Here is a 25,393-nt window from a genome sequence, read left to right as displayed (position 1 = left end):
TGGAACATTGCCTCCAGCCAGCCCCAATACATGCTTGGGCAGTGAGCAAATATTGATATGAAATGACCATAGTTGCAAGGTTCTCTAAACACCCCTAACTCACTATTCTAGAAGGGAACCCTTGGAGTAACACTTAATAGGGTTTCATAATACTGAAACTAGCAATAAAAGAAACCCAACAGTTCTTTATATTCATGCACCAGTATGTACAAACCATGTCGAAAATTTACTTTGATAAACTGGAATAGCAGAAAGGAGAAAAATTTTAAAACGGTTACGGTTACGTTGATAATAGACCTAGAAAGTATAGAGGAAACATTATTCATCCACTTGTAGATTTGCACATGAGAAAGGATTAACCAATCCGAAGCTGAAACTTGTATTGTGACAGGCTTCACCATAAAGCAATAAAGCCAAGGTCATTCGGCACCTTCGTCAAATTATCTGATGAAACCAGAGACCATTCTGCAGACTAAGAAGCTGCTGTTGTATTGCTCCTAAACCCTGTAAACCAAAAGTCAAAACAAAAATTTATCACATTGAGAACACCAATATGTACCCTATTCTGCTAGGTACATATCTCTCTAGCAACTTTGACCGAGCAAATGAACAAAAGGAACAAAGAAAATGAGTGAGATGCCCTATGACAATGGATAGTGGATCTATAAAAGACCATTGGACAAAACAGTGTTACATATTTAAACATTTGGCGGTGTATGATGCCAAAATTCATACAGGAGTAGTACACGACTTTCCACACACCCTGTTGGTCTCGGTCATTCAGTCTCATGGTGGAAACAGTTAGAACTACACTTCTGCTAATTTGACCAACATGAAATATTTTTTTAGCTGAAAGCAAGCTTGCAAGTTCAGCCTCTCTTGTGGAGAAAACAGAGACAAAAATTACTAGCAAGAAACCAAAGCTTTAAGCTGCTTCAGGCAAAATGCTATTATATCCCTAAGAAGCAGGAGAAAACCTTCTTAAAGAACCCATAATTCACATGAAAATGAACTATGCCATCAAGAGCCAAAGGGGACAAAGGAGATGGAAACAAGAAAAATAATGTGTTATGTTCATTTACTCTTTAATGACAGTGTCTCCTATTACTCTCAGATATCACAAGTAAAGAATGTTTCCTCTAAGGAATCTGCAAATACCCACCAAATTCATTTATCATGTGCGCCTTTTAGCTTTGTGGTGAGCCGATCATCAAAAGGCGATGCCATGGCGACAAAGGAAGAGGCGAGAAAGGCATCGCCTTTTGTATTTTCTTAAAAAAGGGCGATCAATTTAGGATTTTAAAAGTTGAAAGATAATTTTAGGGTTTTCTTTCCAATTTAGCTTCAAGGTTATGGGTAGACATGCTACTCTCCATTATGCCCACTTAAACCAAGAGGCACGTGTATGGTTAAAAATTGTGTCTAGTACTTTGATGTCGTGCAAGCACACCTCCGAAGTAACTAGAGAAGAGTAGTGCTCATCTATAGACTAATGGAAGGGCTGCAAGTTAATGTGGGCGCTATTTCGAGTCAAAATATGTTGAAGTTTAGGAGTAGTAAGAGATGATGTTTCTGTTATGAGAGCTTGCTCACTAGGTACTTACGTGCTTTGATGATTGAGGAGGAGGTCCATGATGTGTGTCCACCCCATGCCCCTCATTTGGCATGTCATTTGGTTGATGTTACTAAAACTAAGGCGCAAGAAGCGTCACATGGGCCAGTGTTATCTACTGCGGATAGGCAAGCATGTGATGATAGTTGGATGGGCAAAATGTATGGTATGGCCGAGCTTCAATTGCAGATAGGTGGCCATTCGGTGACTGAGGAAGATATGGCAACATTGACAAAGTGTTACCCTTTGACGGATAGCGCAATTTTTATGTGTCGTATGGGCCCGGCATTCCAAGAGCCTATCGATGATGATGATGATGCCACTGAGGATGAAGATGATAAGTCTGAGGAGGATGAGACGGATGATGGTAGGAATGATGATGATGATGATGATACCGACGCGGGTGATGGTGAAGCGGCCTTGATGGTTGTGGATTTTGCACAAATGTGGCAACTGTTGATTGAGTGCCAAGAGGCCTAGAGGCCAAAAAAAGGGAGTTTTTCTTTCACTCTTTACTTATGTTTTGTTTTGTGCACCGAGGACAGTGCTCTGTTTAAGTGTGGGGGAAGATGAACTATGAAGTATTTTATTTTATTTAGGTGGGTTCCTTGATTTTTGTTTTCGATTCTTTTCCCGAGGATAGTCCCATTGAACCGACTAGGACTAGTATTTTATTTAATTGTGTTGAATCATAGAGTTGTCATAGTAGTGACAGTTCCCAATGACGGATGGATGACGACTGTCTTGAGGGAAAATTAGTCACTAGGAGTAGTAGATGGTGAAATCGAATTGTCGGAACTTTGAAACCTTGCTTAGCCTAACGTCATGGGTAGTTCACACTTGTGTATGCAACTTGAATGAGATTAGTAACCTTAAGACACACATAGGTTCTTTGCTTTGACTCTAATTGATAAAGATGGGCTTAATTGAGTGTAAAACACCGCAATGTGATTTGTATAAGCATGCTAAGTTGATTATATCCTTATGTGTATGTCATGATGCCATGTGGGATGAGTAATTGCTAGTTCTTGCATTGAATGACATCTAGAACTTGCCCTGTGTGTGCTTAATAAGTAATAACTTGTATGGATTGTGGAATAGGATTGAGGCATTTCTCTGAATAGCCAATTTGAACTTTCTTATGTGTTTCCAAATGACTTGTCCTTAGTAAAGCCCCATTGAGCCTTTTAGCCTTTAATTTTTTACTAACCACATATTGAGTCAAATGTTTTTTTATTGATACCATGACTTTGTGTGATCCAAAAGTTGATCCTTAATGCACTATGTTAAGAGGCAAAATGAAAACAATGGTAAAAGTGAAGTACGGTGGAAATGCTTGTTTTGTGGCGAAATTAAAGAAAGAAGGTGAAAAACATGGCGATTATAAATTGCAAAAGCACTTGTATTGAAAAAAATGTAAAAAAGAAAAATATTGCTTGAATAGGAAACAAGTGCTTAAATATACAAAAGGGTAAAGCTTGAAACATGAATTGAAGGATATTTATGAGGTTTGTACCAAAGAAAAGAGAAGTGGTTGAAGAAGTATGTCTGAAAAATAAAATACCTGCATTAGGGAGGAATAGTCACTAATTCTATCCTAAATGTACCCTCCCTTGCCTCAGGCCGACATTACAACCAAACTTAAGTCCTCTTGATTCCATGATTAGTGCTTTGTGAAAGTTAAAAGTACACTAAGGGAAAGCTTATGGTATGTTAGAATATGTAAGAGCATCATTTGTTGAGGGTGAGTGCTAAACTTTGAAAAATAGGCCTTGGTTTGAAACAGTGTTTTGGACAGCGAGAGGCGACAAAAGGCGACAAGGGCCTGCCTCGCCACACGGTGAGCCGCTTGCCTTTTTTGAATTGAGGCGCCAATTAATGGTGGTCTATAGTACCTACTTGTGTCTGGTGGGCTATTTGGAGAGAAAGAAACCTTAGGTGTCATGAGAATATTACTAACTCTATTCAGAAAGTTAAAGAAAATTGCATTAACATGTTTTTTTGGTGTAAAGAAGATGGTATAGAAGAAGTAGAACAGTTGGTAGATTTCCTAGGATCTATGTAATTATGGTTTCAACTTGTAACTTTTTGGAGGTAGCCAGCATACCCTTAATGCTGAAGAATACAACTTTAACTTTTATCAAAAAAAAAAAATATCCAAAATCTCAATAACAATAACATTCATTAGCAATGTCCCTCTTTTTGTTAGCATCTGACGTCATTGAATTCACAATTTATGAACAAATAAATACTATATTAATTAGTATAAAACTAAATTAAGTAGGAAAGAAATAATTATAGAAGGATCAAATTATTATTTTTTTAAATATAGGCAGATTCCAGCCCAGTGAGCAGAGCACTACAGTCTACCACAGAAGTACAGAACCAAACATAGTCTCAAACTCTAAATACTGAAAAACAGAGTAGTTCCACCCAAAAAAAAATAGAGTAGTTCCACCAAAAAAAAAAAACAGAGTAGAGACTAGAGAGTAGAGAAGAAGAAGAAAAGAAGAGAAGAACTAGAAGAGAAAAAGATAAGAACTAGAAGAGAAGAAGAAAAGAACTAGAGATAAGATTTCGTACCTGAGAAGGAACAGCAGTCGCGATTGTGATTCGCGAAGAAGAAGTCTCCACGAAGGAGCAGCAATCGCGAAATAGGAGGAGAAGAGGAGGAGTGTCTTGCGAAGGTCAAGTTTGCAAAAATACCCAAAAAAAACCCTAATTTTGGCTTTTATTTATTAAGTCAGACCTTAAAAAAAATAAAAAAATAAAAAGGCGACGCCTATTGCATCGCCACACCACGTCATCTTATGCCTTTCCGTCGCCATGGCACGCCTTTCTGAAGTCGCCTCGCCTCGCCAGAAAAAGGCGATGACTCGCCTTGCCTTGTCGCCAAAGGTGAAAAGCAAGCGCCTTTCATAATGTTGGTTTGAAATATGACGAGTGTAAGGCTATACTAAAAATGGTGAGGGCATTCATGACGCACATTTGGGTGAATTGTATTTTGGCGTGTTCTTATATGATTACGTTGGCCCGAAATATTCGTGAAGAGTCATTCATTGAGGTTATGTGGTGTTGATTGGTAAACTAACAAAATGAACTAAATTGTTGATTGTTGCATAAAGTGTGGATTACAAAAGCATGATTGAATATGTTTGGTTGATTTTACTGTGGGTGGATAAGTCCAAAGGTGAGAATGATGAGTTGATAATCTAGAGATTGTTTGAGGACGAACAAAGGTTTAAATGTGAGGTGGTGATCTTGAGCGTATTTATATGTCCAATTACTATGAATTGCCCGTGTTTACCTTATGTTTTGAGAGCATTCTTAATTCTAATTGGTATATTTAGATAATTATTACGATGATTGCACACTAACCTATATGATTAGCTATATGCAGGGGTTCCTAAAGAAGTATGCACGTAACGAAAGCAAAGAAAATGACAACGACGAAAATGCACCAAATAGAAGCTGGATACACTGCCACAGCACATTAGTCGCGATGGTGGCGCAGGGCGCCACCCCTGACTTTTCCGGTGAATTTTAGTTGTTTTAGGATTCCAAAGTTAATTAAAAGTGAGAATTAATTTCCTAAACTCTATATATATGACCCTAGGGTTATTTTGTGAAGTACTTTTTTTTCGTGTGCAAAAGCAAAGGATTAACAATTTGTCTTAGGTTTCAATTCTCTACTTTTCCTTTAAATTCGATTTGTATGAAATTAATAGTTTTTGAGTCTTTGAATATTATGATTGGCTAAAAGCCTTTGTTCTGGGGTTGTAGGTACGAGTAATTGTTGAGCATCAATTGTTTTGAATTAATGTTGGTTATCGCTTAAATTACTTTTGTATTCTTGTTTTTAGTATTTCATGCTTGATCACCATAGAGATAAATATATTATCTAGAATAACTCAAGAGACAAAGAGGTAGATAGACCAAAGAATACAAAGAGCTCAATCTCTCTTGCATATCACTTGTTCAGATTCGTGTTCAGGATTGACACCCAAACGAACACCGAGCTTGGTTACGAAACATGATAAAAATACAAATGCTTCCAATTGAGTTTTGTCTATCTCCGCTCAACAATGTAGTTAGACATTCAATTGGAGTAGGCGATTAGAGGTCGAGAGATCATGATCATAAAATCAACCTTATAAATCGGTCATTTGATAACCATAGTTAATTCATTGCTGAGATGTGATACATGAAACCCTATGCATGTTGCAGCCCTGGAATTGTCCCTTCATTGTTTCAATCACCGAAATTGAAGTTGTCGTTATTAGTTACTTTTATAAATTAATAATTCACAATAATAGTATTGAACAAAAACACAAGTTCTTGAAAACACTTTCTTTAAATTGTGGAATTAATAGAATTAATAGAATTAATATAAATTGATCGTAAGTCCTTTGGGTTCGACAACTCGATTCTAAAAGAGCCATTTATTACTTCTGCGACCACGTACACTTGCATGTGCATTTGGGAGCAACAAGTTTTAATAGTGGTTATTTATTGTAGTTATTAGCAGTATCTCATTCCAGTAACGTTAGGAAACCATGTCACAGTTTCTAGGGGCAGTTATCTCATCAATATTGTATTTAAACTCTATATTTATCCAATGAAATCTAAGCAGAAAATTATTCCAATTTTTGAGTACTTCAACTAAAGAGATTGCAGGTTCTCTCTTGACGAACCAAAACCATAGTTGTAGGAAGAAAACATCTAATTCCATCATGCAGCTTCTCATAACTAGATTCATTTAAGGACCGTAACAACTTGTTATCAGAGTGGGCATTGGGCATTATGGGAGACCAAATCCAACAATGGGGACAATTGGTGAACTTGTTTCAAAAAGAATGTGCAGCCAATTTAGCCAGACATGAAGCCATAAATGGTCATTTGGATGAACTCGCAAAGTATTTAGCAAATTCAAAGGCCAATTCTGAATCAAGTGAAAATGTCGGTCATAATTGAGGTTGTAAGGGTAAAGCTACAGTGGAAGAAGGATCAAAATCATAACAGGAGGAAGTTCCATCATTCCTAGATATACAATGTTGGATTTTCCACAATTTAATGGCCAATAGGACCCTTTGGGATGGCTGAACAAGTGCGAGCATTTCTTTCAACACCAACAAACACCAGAAGAAGAAAAAATTAGACTTACTTCTTTTCATTTGGAAGGAACTGCACAACTCTGAACTAGAGAAAGATATGCCTCAATGCTCTTGGGATGAGTTCAAACGTCAATGCAACCATTGTTTTGGACCAACAATTAGAAGTCAAAATTTGGGAGAATTGGCTAACTTAAGTCAAATTGGGACGGTGTCAGATACCAAGAAAAGTTTGAGCAATTGGTTTGGCGGGTTGGTACCCTTACACAAGCGTAAAAAATTGAACTTTACATGTAGTGGTTTTGTTGATTACATAGCAATTGAGGTATAATTGCATAATCTTCAATTGAGGTAGAGTTGCATAATCCTCCCGATTTGGCTATGACAAATATTTCCCAGCTTTACGAAAAGGAAGGAGCAACCTCTTTGTTTGCAATTGTTAGATGTATGTATATCAAAGACAACATACTTCTCACCTCAACAACAAGCCAGATTTGTGAAGAAATTGACCAGATTTGAAATGCAAAAAGATGACTTAAGAGGACTTTTTGTTTCATTAGTGGTGAACTGTTCACCTGAGATTATCAATGTAAGAAATTATTCTAGGTTGACTCGATAAAAGATGAGGAACAATTTGTTGAAAAAGAGGGAAATACTAGTAGTTTCCACCTCAGCGCTTGAGACAAGCAGGGTTTAAATAAGGGAGGAAACCATGTCCTAGTTTCTAAGAGTAGTTAGCTTATCAATATTGTATTTAAACTCAATGGTTATCCCATGAAATCTAAGGCAAAAATTATTCCAGTTTTTGTGTACTTAAACTCAAGAGATTGCAAGTTATCTCTTAACGAACCTACACCATCGGTCATAGGAAGAAAACATGTGATTACATCTTGCAGCATCCCATAACTAGATCCATATTATTTTTTTTGAGAATGATAACTAGATCCATATTAGGGGCCATATTAAAGTATTTACGGCAATGAGGCATCCTACACTATTATGCATGCTCTTATATGAAAAGAAAATGAGGTCCACTATTTCAGATGGAAAATGGGTTACTGAAGATGACACCCATTATGGAAACATTCTGTCTACCCACAAAGCTAGGGGTAAGGTCTAAATACACCCTACCCTTCCCGAGCCCACTTTTGAGATTGCACTGGGTTAGTTGTTGTTGTTGTTTGATGATGGCATCCATCACATCAATACCTAGGAGTACTCTCTTTTTAAGAAAGGCAAGTAGAACATCTTTGTCAAAAAAAAAAGGCAAGTAGAACATCAATGCGTAGGTGTGCTCATTTACTCCATTCTTGTTGCAATTTACTTAGTATATAGGGAAATCAGAGAGGAGGAAGCTACTCCGTTCTCTGTTGCACTTAACTCAGTATGTACATCATCTACCATGTCATAGTCATATTTATCTTACGCATGGTACTTGGAACAATCATAAGAATGGCTCCCGAAACTTCAAGTTTGTTGTATAAGAGAATATTTTTATTACATGCAGATCAATTAAGCTAAACAAATAAAGTAGGCAGCCAAAGGAAGAAAAAACAAAGAGAACTTACCCCATGATCCATGGGCTGGCAAGCTGACGTACTGAGGACATGACCTTCTTAAGCTTGTATCATGTGCACAGTCACGAGGCTGTAAAAAGAATGGTATTGAAGCACATGTTTATAATTTACTTCTAATTGTAATGGGGAAGATTAGGGGAATGACGGTCTGCTAATAATAGAGATTCAAGATAAACATGAAATTAACTTTTCCCAGTAACTTGTATGATGAATAAAATCAGAATACCAAAACAATGCCCATATTCTTCCTAATCCCCCTGCTCTTAACATCTAGGACATTGATTAATGGGACGACCAAGGGGGTAATGGATGATAAAAAAGAAGGAAGGTCATTGTTTTTTGTTCATTTGTCTTATCAGTTGGCCTTTCGGCAATGCACAAAACCTTAGTAACCCTAGACATATAAACAAGAAATACATCCTTAACGATCAAGTCATGAACCTCTCTGCATTATGGTCATGTGATATCTACTGCTGAGGCTGTCCGGGATAGAAAAGAAGTAACAGAATGAAAGGTACTTCCTTGATGCTGACAAAGATTTCTGTTTTAGATCAGGCACTGACAAAGATTTCCGCAGATGCAACACAGTGTGTCTGATATTTTTTATTTGATGCTATAAGAATCATGGTTACATAACAATAAATGTGAGATCACAAAGCATCTATTGCAGTATTTCTGTCAGAGCATCAGAGAGACGACCAACCTCAAAATTCTTATAGAAACATATACGAAGTTCTTCCAGGGCATCGCCTGAGCATACCAACTCTGGGGTTGTATGAAAAGCATTTTGAATGGCTGAAATGATGCCTCCTAATGGATACTTTTCGGAATTTGATGGTACATATCCAGCTTCAAATAGAACTTCCTGGCATTGTGTTTGAGTGTGTAATGTTAGTCAAGTACCACACATAATCTATTTGGTTAGTTGACTAACAGGGAAGAAAAACTTATAAGTGTTCAACAGGTTATAAAAGGAAACAGTAGAGACTAATCAATGAGCAACAGCATGTTCATATGCAATTATCAGGCATAAAATCACTAGATGGTTGGTTTATTGACATTGAAGAGATCTTGTTAATATTCATCTGATAACAAAATGAAACTTATCAACAATAATACCATTACAAACAGTTTTTAACGCATAAACAATGATATCAAGAATATTTTGATACAGTTGATTAATCCATAAGTTACAGCATATACGTTACACAATGCATGTGCAGGTTACATCCCCCCCCCCCCCTCTCCCCTTAATTCTGCTGTTAATTACCAAGTCACAAAGATTTCCCTCTTGATAAATTTTGTATCGACAAGAAATAGGTACTAATAAACATCCATAAGTAAGTTTTAACATATAATTATTCAAGTGAAAACAAAATGAAACTGTATCAACAACAACACCATTATAAACCATTTTTAATGCATAAGCAATGATATCAAGAATGTTCTGATACAGTTGATTAATTGAGAAGTTACAGCATATATGTTATACAATGCATGTCCAGGTTAGGTTCCCCCCCCCCCCTCTCCCCTTAATTTTGCTGTTAATTATCGAGTCAGAAAGATTTCCTTCTTGATATATTTTGTATCGACAAGAACTAGGTACTAATAAACATCCATAAGTAAGTTTTAACATATAATTATTCAAGATGCAACTTCTTCTGTATTTGATATCATCAACAGCTTCATAGAATGAAAATATCCCAACAAGCATAAAAAAAATTAGAATGTATAACCAAAAAGAAGGAAAAGGACATGAAATTGCTACAATAAAAAATATATTGGTCTTCCAAGGATATTATTTCAAAACTAAAATACATAGCATGAAAAATCACTTACTGTGACGTTATATTTGAAGTAAACATTCAACGTTGTCAAAAAGAATTCATATTCGTCATGGACAACTGGATAAGCACATGTCCCATGTTTTTCTGCAATCAATAAGGATGAAAATATAGTCACAAGGGATAAATTAAAGAGGATCCTATCTGACTTATGTCCATATGATATATTTAAAGCGCATATAACTGTATCAGACCTTCTGTAGTTTGTACTATAATCAGATTGGATTTAGTAGAGATAAGGCCCTGTGTTAATCTCCATATACCTCCCTATTGAAAACCAGGCGTTTTGTTGGCAACCATAATATATTATACCACAGCATAATACATACTATGAAGTGTTGGTTGAGGAAAAGAACATGATTTCTTTTACATATTGCATTGCAAAGAAATATGACAACCACTTTTAGGAGGTGGATCCTCAGTGTAATGTAGAGGGATTAATGCTCCTGATAACCCCACACTCCCCCTCAATACTCCTTAACCGCTACCAAATGCAGAATATGAATTATTCAAGCCCATCCACAAATTATGTGTAAATATTTGATAACCAAAATTATATGTAAACCTTGCAAGCTAATAAACACAATTTTTTGTCTTTTAGTCCTATGTAGGCACATTATTGTCATACCAAAGGGATATTACGGCATCCTCTTTGTGTGCACATTAAGTGCATACCCAAAGACATCTCATTGATGAAATGACAAAAGCAGAAGGAAAAAACTACCTCATACCTCAGTTTTAGAAGGAGAAGAAAGAAATATATTAATAGTAGTAATAACAATAAATAATAACAATAATAATAATACATGAGGAATTAAATGTCTAATCACTTATCAGTATCCAAGGAGAAGAAGGGAGCTACTCTTAATTTGTTAAGAGATGTAAAGAATCAAGTAATTTCTAGGTTTTTACATCCTTGGCTCCTTGCTGCGGAAATCTAGAACCTTGCTTCTCAATTATATTCTAAAAAATAGCAAGCTCTTAACCTTCTTTCATCTTGTACAATTAATTTTACTTTTTGGTAAATGACAATTTTATTACAGAAGTCAACATTACAATCCAGAAACAGAGGCCCAGCTGGACATGAAGCCCCAAGCCAGCTGCAACTAACAGCAAAGTACTCATAGCCCCCAAGTCCTCAAGTATCAGCTAGTAAACTATAGCATTACAGATAGTAGTTAAGTTCAACCATTCTCCTAGTCAATCTCTTGTACAATTACTTTAATATAAATAAAGAATAAGGCAAGGTAATTACCCCACTGTAATTGAGTATCTCCAGAGTCAGCATAGAGGAATGCAAGAAGAATGTGTCAGTTCCTTAATTGTATCAAATTTAAACAATCAATGAGTAAAGATAACAGTGAAACCACCTCATGACCCCAGAATGGTCCTTTTTTGTGATGGCAAGATCTGGGGGAACCACAACTTAAAGAAGGCCAATACTTCCTCATTGGCTCAAGCAATGTTGAAATCTGACAAAAAGTACTTGGCTCATAAACAAATAAATTTGAACTCAGTGATGAGGAATAAGCATGAAATAGATATAAGGGAAGCACCACTATGATTAAAGAAATCTAAACTTCTCAATGACCTCATTGCGGAATTTGCAAATATCCTAGCTAACCAATAAAGTTCACAGATGCTAGTTGCTGCTAAATAAAATAAAATCATTTCAAGACACTTCACAACAAAAGATTGCTGATGGCTTAACGCTCTAATTATATTTGCAAAAATTCTTTGGTGCACATCACATAATCTCACAGCATGGTCTATGTTGCCAATCAATATGTGCAAATCATTTCACAGAATTAAGATCTGAAAAATCAAATTCATAAGTAGACAAGACATAAGGTCTTATATCGCATACTTCATGATTAATAGTTAAGATCTAGCAAGTAGACCAAAGCATAAGTGTTCACACAAGAAGAAATGTTCAATATGAAGGTGAAAATTTGGGAAATCCTTAATAAGTTGTTTAATGCTTAAACTTTATCAGAGAACTGCGCCAAAGGGTGTTGCCAGTGATAAAGCTGGAACGAGGACCACAGGACCACAGGACCACAGGAGACAAATGTTTGAACCCCAACTTTGTGAACTGGCATCAGAAGACACTGCTGCTCCAGTTACAAACTGTTGAGTAGCAATGCAGATAGTTCCACCCATCCATTCTCATATTCAAAGCTTCTCTGTCCTAAAGAAAGGGCAAACATACCTCCTTCTCATCAAAAGGGCGACCAGAACAGCAGGAAGGCCAAGTTCCATCGTTATACTCTGTCCAAAGTCCATCTAGAAGAGAACAAACCTTATTGAGTTGTATCTTTCACTTGTGAGCACATGAAAAATGAATTACACACCTCTGGCAGAAGGGAGTAGGACTTACGAATTGTGAATACAGATGGCGAGTTTGAGCTGGAAAAATACACAAAATCACACAGGTAAGCTGCTACTACTTTCAAACGCATGCGAAATTGTAGGAAAACAAAGATACGAATCTTGTCGGTGATCACCATTTACCGGAGTAGATTTAGTTATGAAAGACCCAATTTTCCAAGAGTGAGAAGAACAAATGAATGGATTTGCCCAAATTTGAATGTAATAGTATTAAAAAGAGGGATATATATAGATACCGGGTGCAACAGGCGTTGGAAGAGCAGCAATGGCGAGTTTTCCGGCAATAGGTGCCGGGCCATTGAAGAGCTAGCTTGAAGTAATCGAACTCTCTCTGTTCTCCTCCTCTTCTAAGTAATCCAACTTCCTCATCCCATCCACCCTTCACTGCAATGAGAATACAACATACAAATAACATCCGCAGATTCACAATTGCAGGAGGAGAAGACATGGTGGCTCTTCTCTTCCAATTTTCACTTTTTTGGATTTCTTTCTTATGGATGCAGCCCATTGATTAGTCAAACTGTAAGTATTTTAAATACTAAATAAAGAAGAAGAAGAAGAAGAAGGCTGGTAGGACACGGCAGTTTTGGACTATTTGTAAAAATATAAATAAAAACAAAAGGAGTTAACACATAAAATAGAGTTAAGAGTTAACTCATAAAATAGAGTTTTTGGTTAAAAACATCATTAAACTATATCCAAATTTAAATTACATTCTTAAATTATCCTTTTTAACAAAAAATATCCTCCAAGTATTTAAAACTTAACAACTTTCATCCCTCTATTTAAATTTATCAAAAATTTAGCGAATTCCACACAAAAACATATGCAATTCATACTATTCTCATAAAAATAATCTACAATATTATTACCGGTTGGAAAAAGCATCCAAAAAAATTGAGACTCATATTTGTTGTTGAAAAAACAATGTTAGGACGGTGTAAGTCTACGAGGAGATATGATCTTTACTTCTCCTTTACCAACTAAATGAAGTTGAAACTTAATTTCACACCATCTTCACCTTGCAAAGTTAAAATGTCGTTAGATCAATAATTTTTTGGAGCAAATTAATAATTGAAGTGATCAAGATTCAGCTAATTTTGATCTCTAGTACTCAAGTTTCGTTTTCCATTATTAGAAGTAAAAGTCTTCGATCAACACCACTTTCTGCAGATTAAATGAAAAAAAACATTTTCATTGATAATTCTTTGATATCAAATCAAATGAAAAATAAATAAAAATAAAATTGCTAATTAAAGAAAGACAATGCAAAACGTTGTTACTAAAAAAATTTATAATATTATTTTAGATGTATGTCGAATGAACAGAATTGGTTTAATTGGGGTGATTTAGGGAGTTTAATTTGTTGAGAGTAGTGTGCACCGTACATGTTGTGAAGAATTTGTTAGTTTTTGACAAATTTTAACAAAAGGATGAAAGTTGTCAAATTTTAAATAATTGAGGAATGTTTTCTGTTAAGAAAAATAATTTAGGATGAAGTTTAAGTTGAGAATATAGTTTAAGGGTGTTTTTGCCAAAAACTTCATAAAATACAACTTGCCTTGCTGATGCACTTTTAAGTTCCTTTTTTGTCACCAATTTAAGCGCTTTTTCTCTTTTGTGTTTTTTTCTTTTGTCACCAATTTAATCATTTTTCTGTTTCATTCTTTTTATTTCAAAAATTACAATATATTATTTTTATAATTTTTACAAATATAAATTCTAAATAATCCATTGTTTAAAAGAACAGTTTTTTTCTGAAAAAGTATACCCTGCACTGTTGTTGTGACGTATGGCAACTTGGCAAGTAGCCAGCATATTAAAGCACGTTACCCCATGTGCAAGCAATAATTAATTCTTTAAAATCGGAACAGGCCTATTAGGCATTAAGTAATTAGCATCGTTTACTACTTAATTAAAATAATCTAACAGCAAAAATTTCAGCCAATGTCAATTGGGGGTGTAGTGATCTTCGATCTACTAAAATTTCAATCCATCTACTCTGTATTTTTTAGTTCTCTCGTGATTTTACTGTCTTGTTTTGTTTGATCCTCTCCATCCTGTTTTGTTTAAGTGTTTTTTTTTTCTATTTTTCTATTAGTTATTTTTTCCTTAATCAATCTTAACATATTAATATCTTTATCCACTTTTCATTGTCATAGTTTCTTTTTTAGAGTTAAATTATAAAAAAAATTACTAACATTTTACGATGTATTTTTTCATCATATTGATATACAAAAAATTGCAATTTATACTACTTTTAGTATAGTTTTTGAATATCTAAATTTTTTGTTTAAAATATCAAATTAATTTAATCTAATTTAACTTTGAAAATTAATCAAATTGACTTTCGAAAAGCGTAACATGACAAATAAAAATAGACAGGGAGTATTACTTACTATTAAATACTTACCATAAAAACATTTAATAAGTACTAGACATTGTTGTGCCCATACTATTAGGGGTGTTTATGATTCGATTTAAGTCAGATTTTTTTCTAAAGGTCTGTTTGGAAAGCCACTTGGTAATTGGAATTGGTGTAATTACTAGGGTAGTAATTACCAGCCTAGTAATTACACTGACATGTTTGGTTGTCACAGTGTAATTACATTGACATGTTATACAGTCATTTTGGATGTCACAGTATAATTACACATGTTATGTTTGGATGCACAATTGCAATCATAAAATTGTAATAAATTTTAAAAATAAAAATTAATTATTTAAAATTTATAGTAGACAAATAAAAAACTTTATAAATGACATTAAATTAAATATTTAAAATATATTTTCTTTTTTTTAAATATATTAATTAATAAACATATTTTCTGTAACTAATATTATGAAAAAAATAATTGATTTATATTTTTTCAAATTAATATATTTCAATTGAATTGATCGTAACAACTAAAAGTATGAAGTTTCTACGAACATCGTGAAATGCATGTTTGATAAAAGAATAATATATAAATAATGTCATAAATTATTAAATGTTTGACAAAAACATAATCTATCAAGTCTAATTAAAAAATGACGTGCAATGTAAATTCAATATTACTAAAACAAATGAAACTGAAAATATAACATAGGTTATAAATTCAAAACAAAAAAATTTAACATAATACTCCTATAACAAATTTCAACATAGCAATAAATATGATTTATTTTTATTTTTTCTTAATAAATAAAACATAAGTCTATAACCTTACTTAACAATAAATTCTATTTTAATTTAAAAATTAGAATACTAATAAAATTATGCTAATGAGAAAATAAGCATGGCATTAAGAAATAGATTCTACGAGAAAATTACATAGAATCACGTAAAGTAAGCTTGAGAACAAGAAGAAAATGAAATATAATAATATAAAATAAAAAATAAACTTTTACAAATTTTTAGAATAATAGAAATAAAAAAAGAACTTAAAATAATAGAAGTAAAAAAATTAAAACAAAAAAATAAAAATAGATATAAAAAAAAAGAAATTAAAAAGTAATCAGGTGGCAATTACACCATGTAATTACCAGCAATTCACAGTCTCTGCCTGTGAATTGTAGAGTGTAATTACCCCCTGCCAATTACGCCAATTACACCAATTACCTGCTGACCAAGTAATTACATGTCCTTCCAAACAGGACAAAACAATGTAATTACACCAATTACACCAAATCCAATTACTAGGGTGTCCTTCCAAACAAGCCCTAAAAGAAAATCAAATCAATTAAGTGAGTTTTTTAAATATTAAAGTCAAATCAAATAAGTGAATTGGTCAAGATGGTTTTACAGTTGTTTTTTTTATCAAATATGTTGGGACATAGTTGGTGATGATTTATGGAAGTTAGTACTGCTTTCTTTGAGGGAAATTCACTTCCTAAATATATTGCCCACACTAACCTTGTGTTGTTGCCTAAAATGAACGAAACTCATACCTTTTTAGATCTAAGGCCTATCAATTTGAGTAACTTTGTCAATAAATTTATTTCTAAAGTGGTGCATGACAGATTTGAGATGGTGCTTCCGAGATTAATCTCTTCCAACCAATCAGGTTTTGTAAAAGGAAGAAACATTATTGAAAATATTTTACTCACTCAGAAGATTGCTTCAGATATTATCAAATGGGGAAAACTAGTCAATGTCATTATCAAGCTTGATATGACAAAGGCCTATGGCAGAGTCTCTTGGTTCTACTTTATGAAAGTCCTAAGGAAGATGGGATTCTCAGAGGTTTTTGTTGATATCATTTGGAGGATAATTGCTAACAATTGGTATTCAGTGTTGGTAAATGGACATGCATAAGGCTTTTTTCACTCTTTTAGAGGAGTAAAACAGGGGGACATGCATGTTGTCTCCTACTTTGTTTATTCTCGGTGTTGAAGTTCTTTCTAGGTCTCTCAATTCTTTGTTTAATGATGGCCAATATGTGGGATATGGCATGCCTAAATAGAGTGCAAATCTTAATCATCTTGCTTATGCAGATGACACAATTATTTTTTGCAAGTGCACATGAAAAGTCTCTCAACAGAATTATGAAAATTTTGTGCAGATATGAATATCAATCTGGACAATTAATCAACAAAGAAAAGTGTATGGTACATGCATCAGAACACGAGTGCTCAACTAAAAATGTTAGTTGATAGATGTACAAGTATCTCAAGAGGCCAGTTCCCTATTACTTATTTAGGGTGTCATATCACACATGCTAAGAAGAGAAAGAGTGATTATAATGAACTTATCAAGAAGGTGAATGACAAGTTGCACACATGGAAAGGGAAGATGCTTTCTTTTGGTGGTAAGGCCACTTTGATCAACAATGTACTACAAAGAATACCTATTCATACTCTTTCGGCAATTGTCCCCCTTAAATGTGTTATTAATGAATTACACAAGATTTTTGCTAAATTTTTCTAGAACAATAAGGAGATAGGGAGAAGTAAACATTGGGCTAATTGGCAGAGAATTTGCTTACCTAAAGTAGAATGGGGTCTTGGTTTCAAATATTTATTTGATGTTTCCAAAGCTATGTTTGCAAAATTATGGTAGAAATTTAGAACTGATAATTCTTTATGGGCCAATTTTATGTGGAATAACTATTGCAAAAAAAGATATTCCCACTTTGGTGAAATGGAAAAGTGGCTCTCAAGTGTGGAAGATGATGTTTGAGAATAGAGAAAATCGATGTACCGTGAGTTTACAATATTTATGACGCATTATACTTGAAGTTTGCATCCGTCTTAAGCATTTTGTTATTATATGGGGTGGTATTTTGATCTAATTTTGCAGAAAATAAGTTTGGAGTAGTTAGAGTTGAAAGTAGTTGAAGCAGGAGGAAAATGGCAATAGACAAGCCCACCTACGAGCCATCGTTCAGTTGACGAGCCCTAGGTGGAGGCATGGATAAAGAGTTCAACAAAGTCTGACTAAGTATGGAACCATGGCAGCTACTAACGGGTCGTAAGTCGGATGACAGACTTTCGTGAGGGGTCGTCGATGACTTTAGAGAAGAAGAGTTGCAATACTTGAACCACGAGTGTACAGGACAGACCATGCTTAGACCTATGGGTTGAAGGTCATGACCATCAATTGACATCCACATAATTTTGGCCAACTGCCGAGCAACGGTGAAAGACCACGGGTCATCGTTTACTTGACGGACCGCAGGTGGCCAACCGTCGACGAAATTTCCTAAATTTTCTTTTCCTGCTTGGTTTAGGATTTAGTTTCTATAAATACTAGTTGTATTTTTCATTTTTTGGGTTGTTAGACTTTTTGTGATACTTTGTTTTAAATTTGGGAATTCTTTTGCGAACATTTTCGACAATTAATTCTTGAAGCTTGGTTTATGATATTCGCTTTTGATTTTTAATTCAAGATTCCGGATTTCATCTATTCGAATGGTAAGTTCATGATTTATCTTATTAACCCTAATATGAGTAGTGAATTATCAAGCATGAGTAGCTAAATCCACAACTAGGGTTGTGGGAACCATGAGTAATTAACAACGTAAAACTAATAATTAAGTAATTCTTGAATAGTGTTTATGCATGTATTGTTAATCCCTTTGTTTTGAATGCTTTTTAACGGTGTACAATTTTAGAACTCGCATCATTCCTACTTGAAGGACCAATGAAGTAATGCATGAGAAAGGGATTGAACAACCGAGATTTAGCATGATAATCTGCTATCTAATAGCCTGACCCACCTATCGTAAGGGCTAATCTGGGGTTAAGGGTAAGGGTTAGTAAAGCATACACCCGTAAACGAACCAAGTTGCGTGGTGAAATTCCCTACTTGGAGGACCAATCACTTAAGAGATACATAACTTACCAACCTGGCATGTTAACACTAGGATAAAGTTATTATTATTGGAATTACTGCGTTAAGAACTTGTGGGGAACACATGTACCCTAGTTTCATCTCATATTAATCTTGCAAATTGTGAATCTTGTTTACTTGTTACTTATTACTACAAATCAATCAACTGTTATTTTAGTTACAAATCCTCCATTTTACAGAAATAAACTTGATGAAAAGTACAATTAACTATGAATTAGTCTAAGTCTAGATCATATTCCTCGTGGGATTGATCCTAACCTTAGTTAGGTTCTTTATTTGGCAACGTCCACTACCTCATGGACATACTTTTGTGGTGACTAGCACTTTGATATAAATGCTCACATCTAGAGTTTTGTTTGACAGGTTACCTTCAGAGGATCAATATGCCCATATGAGTAAAGTGAAGAGTGCTTCTATGAGTAGTGTGGGATGACCCAATTTAGACATGGATGCTATTGTCTTAAGAGTGTTTCCACTTTCGTTGACAGGAGATGTTATTGTATGGCTGTTTGTTTGAATTTCCATATAACTCAATCACTACGTGGGAAGGGTTGTACAAGGTATTCATGTAGAAGTATTTTCCGTTGTCAAAGAAGTTAAACCTCAAGGATAAACTCAATAACTTCGTAGCATTGCATAGTGAGATAGTTAGCAGTTCCTGGGATAGATTCACTGGGTTTATGAAGAGTGTACCTAACCACCGCATAGATGATGAGTCACTGAAGGAGTATTTTTATAGAGGGTAATATGATAATGGAAAGATTGTACTAGACACTATCGCTGGAGGGTCTTGCAGAGAAATCACTTTTCAAGAGATCACCAAGAAGCTTGAAATGATCTATAAGAATAACAAGGCGTGGAACACTAGAAAGTCAAAACTGGAAGGACTATGTTTGTTGTACAAGCTGCATCAACTCAGTCCAATAGTGATATTCGTGAGGAGATGGCCCAATTAAGAATAGAGGTTGACTTGGTGTTGAAACATGTGAGCGAAAATGCAGAGAAAGTAAATGTAGTGAATTATTATAACAGAGCACCACCTGTTGATGAGCACATTTATATGAGGATGTGAATCTTGTGAATGATCAGACAAAGGGTTTCCAGACTAACGCCTAAGGATTCAATTCGGATAATTGGCACCAAGGTCAAGGAAACCAAGGTCGAAACTATGGTAACTATAATCGTGAAGGGAACTGTGTCTGTGATGGGAACTACAATCGTGACAACAACTATAATCGGAATGGGTATGGTAACAAGAATGATAAGAGTGGTCCCTATGTTCCACCTAGGAACCGAGATGCTGGATCAAATATGAATCGAATTGAATATATGATGATTAAGATGATGAAACGATTTGATTCAACTAATTACAATGTAAAGGAGATGTGTAATGACTTATCGGGAATTGGTCAAAAATTAGAGTCTGATGCAGTATCTATTAAGCAAATTGAGCAGCAACCGAGTCAGATATCCGCAAGTGTAAATTCGCATCAGCAAGGGACACTTCCTAGCAATACTATCCAAAATCCAAAGAATGATGTGTATTGGTGGAAAGCAGACTATAGACCCTCCTATGCCGGCTGGAGTGGAAAGTGCGAAAGAGCAAGATGATGATGAAGTTGAAGTAGTTGAAGAGCCATAAGATGAGAATGAGAATGAGGTTGAGGTGACGCAAAAGATCATCCCTATGCTGAGACCTCCACCTCCATTCCCACAAAGGTTGGTAAAGAAAGCGGAAGAAGGAAAATATTGCGGGTTCATAGCTATATTGAATCAATTGTCCATAAATGTTCTGTTGATAGAGGCACTTGAGTAAATTCCAGGTTATGTGAATTTCATGAAGGATTTGGTGACTAAGAAAAGGGTTATTAGTTTCAAAGGTGATGACAAGGTGCAACATTGTTGTTCTATTGTAACTAGGTCATTAGTGCAAAAGAAAGAGGATCATGTAGGTTTTACTATCCCATGTACTATTGGTATGTTGCACTTTGCTAAGGCCCTATGTGACTTGGGTGCTAGCATTAACTTGATGTCGCTGCCTATCTACAAGAAGTTGGGCTTAGGAACACCCAAGCCGACTGCAATGCGACTATTATGGCTGATAGAACTGTGAAGAAATCGACTGAAGTGTGATGAGTCAGGAATTTCAACTTATTTGGGGCTTATTATTCAATGATTTAGTGTCTTCAATGCCTATTTTATGCTCAAAACTGATGTTAATATGTTGATATGCAGCAATGAAGGTTTAAGAGTGAGGCAAGGACATTACAATCCAAAAATGAGTGAAAAAACTGGAAAAACTGAAGAAAAGAGAAGCTGGAGCTCGCAATAGCCACTCGGTGATTCGCCGCGTGAGCCTCCAGCTCGCCTAAAGTTCCAGTGAAGTAGCCCATGGACCAAACCAACTTGGTGAGCAAACAGGTGCTTCAGCAATGCGCCGAATGGATCGATGACAATGATCAGGCTCACCAAAATTTCCAGAACAATTTGATGGAGGAAACAAGCCAAAAAGCGAGAAGAAGAGCAACTCGGCGGATCGCAGAACGGGTCGGTGATCCCGACTAACTTCGTTGAGTTGACTCTGTGCTGAGTTTTTGGAAACATATAAATTCAATTTTTAAAAGAAGAAAAGAAGTTCCCACATTGTGCATTCCTGGTTATAGAGAGTTTTTACATTTTTCACATTGATTTTACATTTTGAGAGAAGTTTGGGATTTAGAACCGGAGATTTTGAGGATTCTAGCTTAATTTCAACATTTGGGTATTTGCAAATTGTTAGCAATTCGGATGGATAATCTATTTTGTAACAATTTCTTATTTTCCACTATGTTTGGCTAAAACCCCTTACCTTAGGAGTGTGATCATGTAGTTGAATGCATTAATTAGCTTATGGGTGTTATTGATTGCTGATTTTATTGTTGTTTTGAAGTGGGTTCAATTATTTGTTCATGTCTTAGTTAAGAAATTGAAGTTGCAAATCCAATTCTAGCTAGGTTCTCTATACTTTCTTGAGAAAGAGGTATTAGAGTAGAACAATTGATTTATAATTGTATCGCTTGCGTCTTTAAAATCTAGTTTGAGAAAGTGGGTTTGATTGCATCCATACAAATAGATCTTGAGAAAGTGGGTTAATTAAGGAAATGGGTTGTTTGGTAATAGTAAGCTTGTTGAGGTTCGAGAGAACTCACTTGAAACACAATAGTTGATCGAGAGATGGCTATTGTATCCAAAACTTAGCCTGCCCACTGAGACTCAACACTTCTAAGCAATCAATGATTACCCATTATGCAAAATTACCATTCAACTGATCACATTCCTAAGGTCCGATCTCTAATTGCTTAATTCCCGTGTTAGTGATTCCTTTTTACAATTGGCTACTAAATCCCCCAATTTGATATTGATCACTAAAATTTATTGATTTAGTTTATGTTGCATGATTCCTTATACCTACAAAAGATTAGAACACATCATAATCAAATTCTTTACTATATCACTCCTTGTGGGATTGACCCTAACTCATTGTTGGATTTATACTTGTTAGTAACCGCCTACACTTTAAATAGAAAAAGTGTAGTTGAGCGTTATAAAAAATGGTGCCGCTACCGGGGAGTGGTGTTTATAATTCTTTTATTGAAATGTTCTTGTGGACTAAATTTGTTGTAGTAGAATTTTCTTACTTGTGTTCTTGTTGGCAACTCTAAAACATGTGAAGAAATGAGCGTGAATGCAAGTCAACTTGGGAACAATGATGACATCGGGGACTTACATGATGTCAATGTGGATTTAGTGGTAAATGTTTGAGCTATTCACTTGTCTCCAACTATGGGTAATGCGGTGTTTCATGTGACCAGTTATATGTTGCAGCTGTTGCAAATGAAGGGTCTCTTTGGGGGACTTACTCATGAGGACCCTCATGACCACATTCGCAATTTTGTGGATGCGTGTGGACTGTTTTCATCCAAGAATATCACTCAAGAGTCAACTCGACTCCATTTGTTTCCTTTCTCTCTAATGGGGGAGGCAACAAAGTGGTTAAACGCGTTACCAAGGGAATCAATAACTTATTTGAAAGAGCTCACAGAAGTGTTCTACGAAAAACATTTCCCTCCCTCAAAGATGGTGAAGTTGAGGGATATCATTCATAATTTCAAGCAGGTTGAGGGTGAACCCATTCATGAAAAAAGGGCTGAGGTTTCAAAAGTTGGTTCTCAAATGCCCTAATCATGGTTTGCCGAATAATGTGCTATTGCAATATTTCTACCAGAGTCTTGACACTCTTTCAGGGATCCAGAGCAGAGGGAAGCATTACTACGATGGATGGCTCACCACATTACTGATGAGGAAGAGAGAACCGTGTGGGTGCATGATATGACACTACCAATACAAAAGGTGACCTTGAGCTTTGCGGCCAAGTTTTAGTGGTCCATCATAAGGACCAGATTGTCCCCTATACATGCAGATAATGTTGTGACTTGGGATCGTACAATTATGCTTACAACATTTATGGCGGGGCTAGAAGTTGATTTCTCCAGATTATTATAGCAGATATACACGAGAGGACTTTCCGGAAGACTACTACTATGCCCTTTCCATGCCTTATTTTTCACATTTGTAGAGAGGCTATAGTTCTGGTGTGGCACTGTGACCAGCTCATCCAGGTGACCAAAACAGTTGATGTGGGCTTGATCAAAGATGATGCGAACCTAGCAGCTCCTCGGAAAGGTATATAGATTAACTTACCATCTTGGGGTGATGTTATTGTTGTTGATGTTGAGAAGGTTGGGACCGAGAGGGCAGACGATAAGACTATTCCTCCTACTAGTGCGGAGCCCAATGTGCAAGCTCCCCCTTCCACTTTATTCGGTCATGCTGCGAGCACACCTCGTACTCCTACACCTTTTGGGTTGATTTGATGTCACTTGCTCAAGTCCAGAAGTTGGAGACTTAGATAGCGACTCTTCAAAAATATATGCTACCTTGGATGAAGAAGTATGTTGAGAAATCAGAAGCCAGGATAGAGGCAGTGGTTGATAGGAAGATTCAGGCGGTGCATTGGAGGATTTATTCATTTGAGCTTAGAGTTATGGAGAGGCCTCAGCCTAGGCCCACTGTTGATCTGACTACTTTCCAAGCGGAGTTAGCCAAACTCGGAGCTGATGTAGATGTTTTAACTGTTGTTGAGGAGGCTATCCCAGAGCCTACACCCGAGGTAGATGTTGATGATGTGGTGCTGAATGCACTATTTGAAGATGATATTCCTTCTCTTGACGCCCCCCTTCGTGCGGCTGGAAAGCTCACACACACTTCTATGACCACTACTGATCCAGAGGATGAGAGACGGGCTAGAAAAGGGAGAAACAAAGTTTGAGGTAGCCCAACAACAGTCTATTCTTGATGAAGAGTTGAGGCAGCAGACAATTATAAAGTTGGTTGCAGGTGCATCTGGATCGATGAGCACTACTGATTATGTTCCCACTACTATTGAGGGTGTTACTGATGGCGTCACTCTTGCTGATCCAGCGGGTTCTGGGCAACCGGACCCACCCGCTTCTTGATTTGGCTTCGGGCTCCTATGCGCCACAAGTTTGTCTCACCCGATGTATTATATTTTGTTTTTTTTTGCATTGAGGACATTGCACTATATTCTTTGAGGGGGTGAGGTGAATTGGATTGTGAGTGTTAGGGTGAAGTATGAGTAACCCAACTCAGATGTTAGGGTGAAGTCTGAGTAGCCCAACTCACAATCCTTCCTTGGGGTTTTCTTGCATGTGTTCTTTTTTCCCAAGGAACTGCTTTCATTTCTGTTGAACCGACATGTTTAGGATAGTATAAATGTAGAAGTAGACTAAAAATGAAAGCATGATAGCAAAAGAGCATGAAAAGTGATACCCCTCAAAATTTTGATTATGTGCTATATTTGCGGGATTGATAAGTTGAATGTGTTGGATCTTTATATGGCATGATAAGAACCGATATGACAACATGGCTTAAGCTATAACCTGAACCAGATGCATTAATGATTTGATAGTGAAACTATGTGCCATGCGTGTGAGAGAGGTTGTTTGTATATTCATATAGTGTGTGTCAATCTAGAACTTACCCCATTAGTCTTGCTAAGATGATTTAGACTGGAAATTGGGAAATGATCATAGGTCGTTGTTGATATTTGTCCACTTAAGCCTAAGAGCAAATCAAAAGAAATAAATGCCCCCTTTGATCGAAATGGTTGAACCTAACAGATAATTTCTTTCAATATACCCAACTCACCTTCCCTAAAAATCTATTTGGCCCTGGTATCTTCTTGGACATTGTGCACCTCAACTTAGGCCAAAAGCCTAAGTTGATGGTGGCTACTTCAGAATTTACCTTAATCTTGGCCCTGGTCCTCCCTAGGATATCATGCATCTCAACTCATGCAAAATACATAAGTTGAGGGTGGCTATGGTAAAGGAAAACTAAAAAAAGGGTATGAAAAGAGTTGTTTGTAGAAAAAAATTAGCAAAAATGTACTATATGGTGTGACC

General features: G+C 35.8%; 1 protein-coding gene across 1 annotated transcript; it reads right to left on the bottom strand.

Annotated features, from left to right (window-relative positions):
- Positions 1-127: 127 nt before the first annotated feature.
- LOC125812350 (ribonuclease 2-like) lies at positions 128-13,021 on the bottom strand. The gene is made up of 9 exons (XM_049491854.1): positions 12,772-13,021; positions 12,525-12,553; positions 12,357-12,430; positions 11,515-11,616; positions 11,400-11,403; positions 10,140-10,231; positions 9,004-9,165; positions 8,292-8,370; positions 128-504 (listed from the first exon to the last, which is right to left on the bottom strand). Exons 1-9 carry the CDS (start codon positions 12,981-12,983, stop codon positions 473-475), a joined length of 786 nt encoding a protein of 261 aa, XP_049347811.1. The 5' UTR covers positions 12,984-13,021; the 3' UTR covers positions 128-472.
- Between the last annotated feature and the right edge of the window lie 12,372 nt (positions 13,022-25,393).

The sequence above is a fragment of the Solanum verrucosum genome, unplaced genomic scaffold (assembly GCF_900185275.1).
Source record: "Solanum verrucosum unplaced genomic scaffold, falcon-dt-bn FXZP01000145.1, whole genome shotgun sequence".
Lineage (NCBI taxonomy): Eukaryota > Viridiplantae > Streptophyta > Magnoliopsida > Solanales > Solanaceae > Solanum > Solanum verrucosum.
Note: the sequence above shows the minus strand (reverse complement) of the source record. Positions and strands in the feature narration are given on the sequence as shown.

Bases quoted from the DNA above. Each gene is read 5' to 3' on its own strand.
- LOC125812350 (XM_049491854.1), bottom strand. From the start codon at position 12,983: ATGTCTTCTCCTCCTGCAATTGTGAATCTGCGGATGTTATTTGTATGT. The intron at 9,166-10,139 runs GTAAGTGATTTT...ACACAATGCCAG, and splicing joins ACTTCAAATATAACGTCACA to GAAGTTCTATTTGAAGCTGG. The intron at 8,371-9,003 runs GTTGGTCGTCTC...TTCTTTTTACAG, and splicing joins GTTTCTATAAGAATTTTGAG to CCTCGTGACTGTGCACATGA.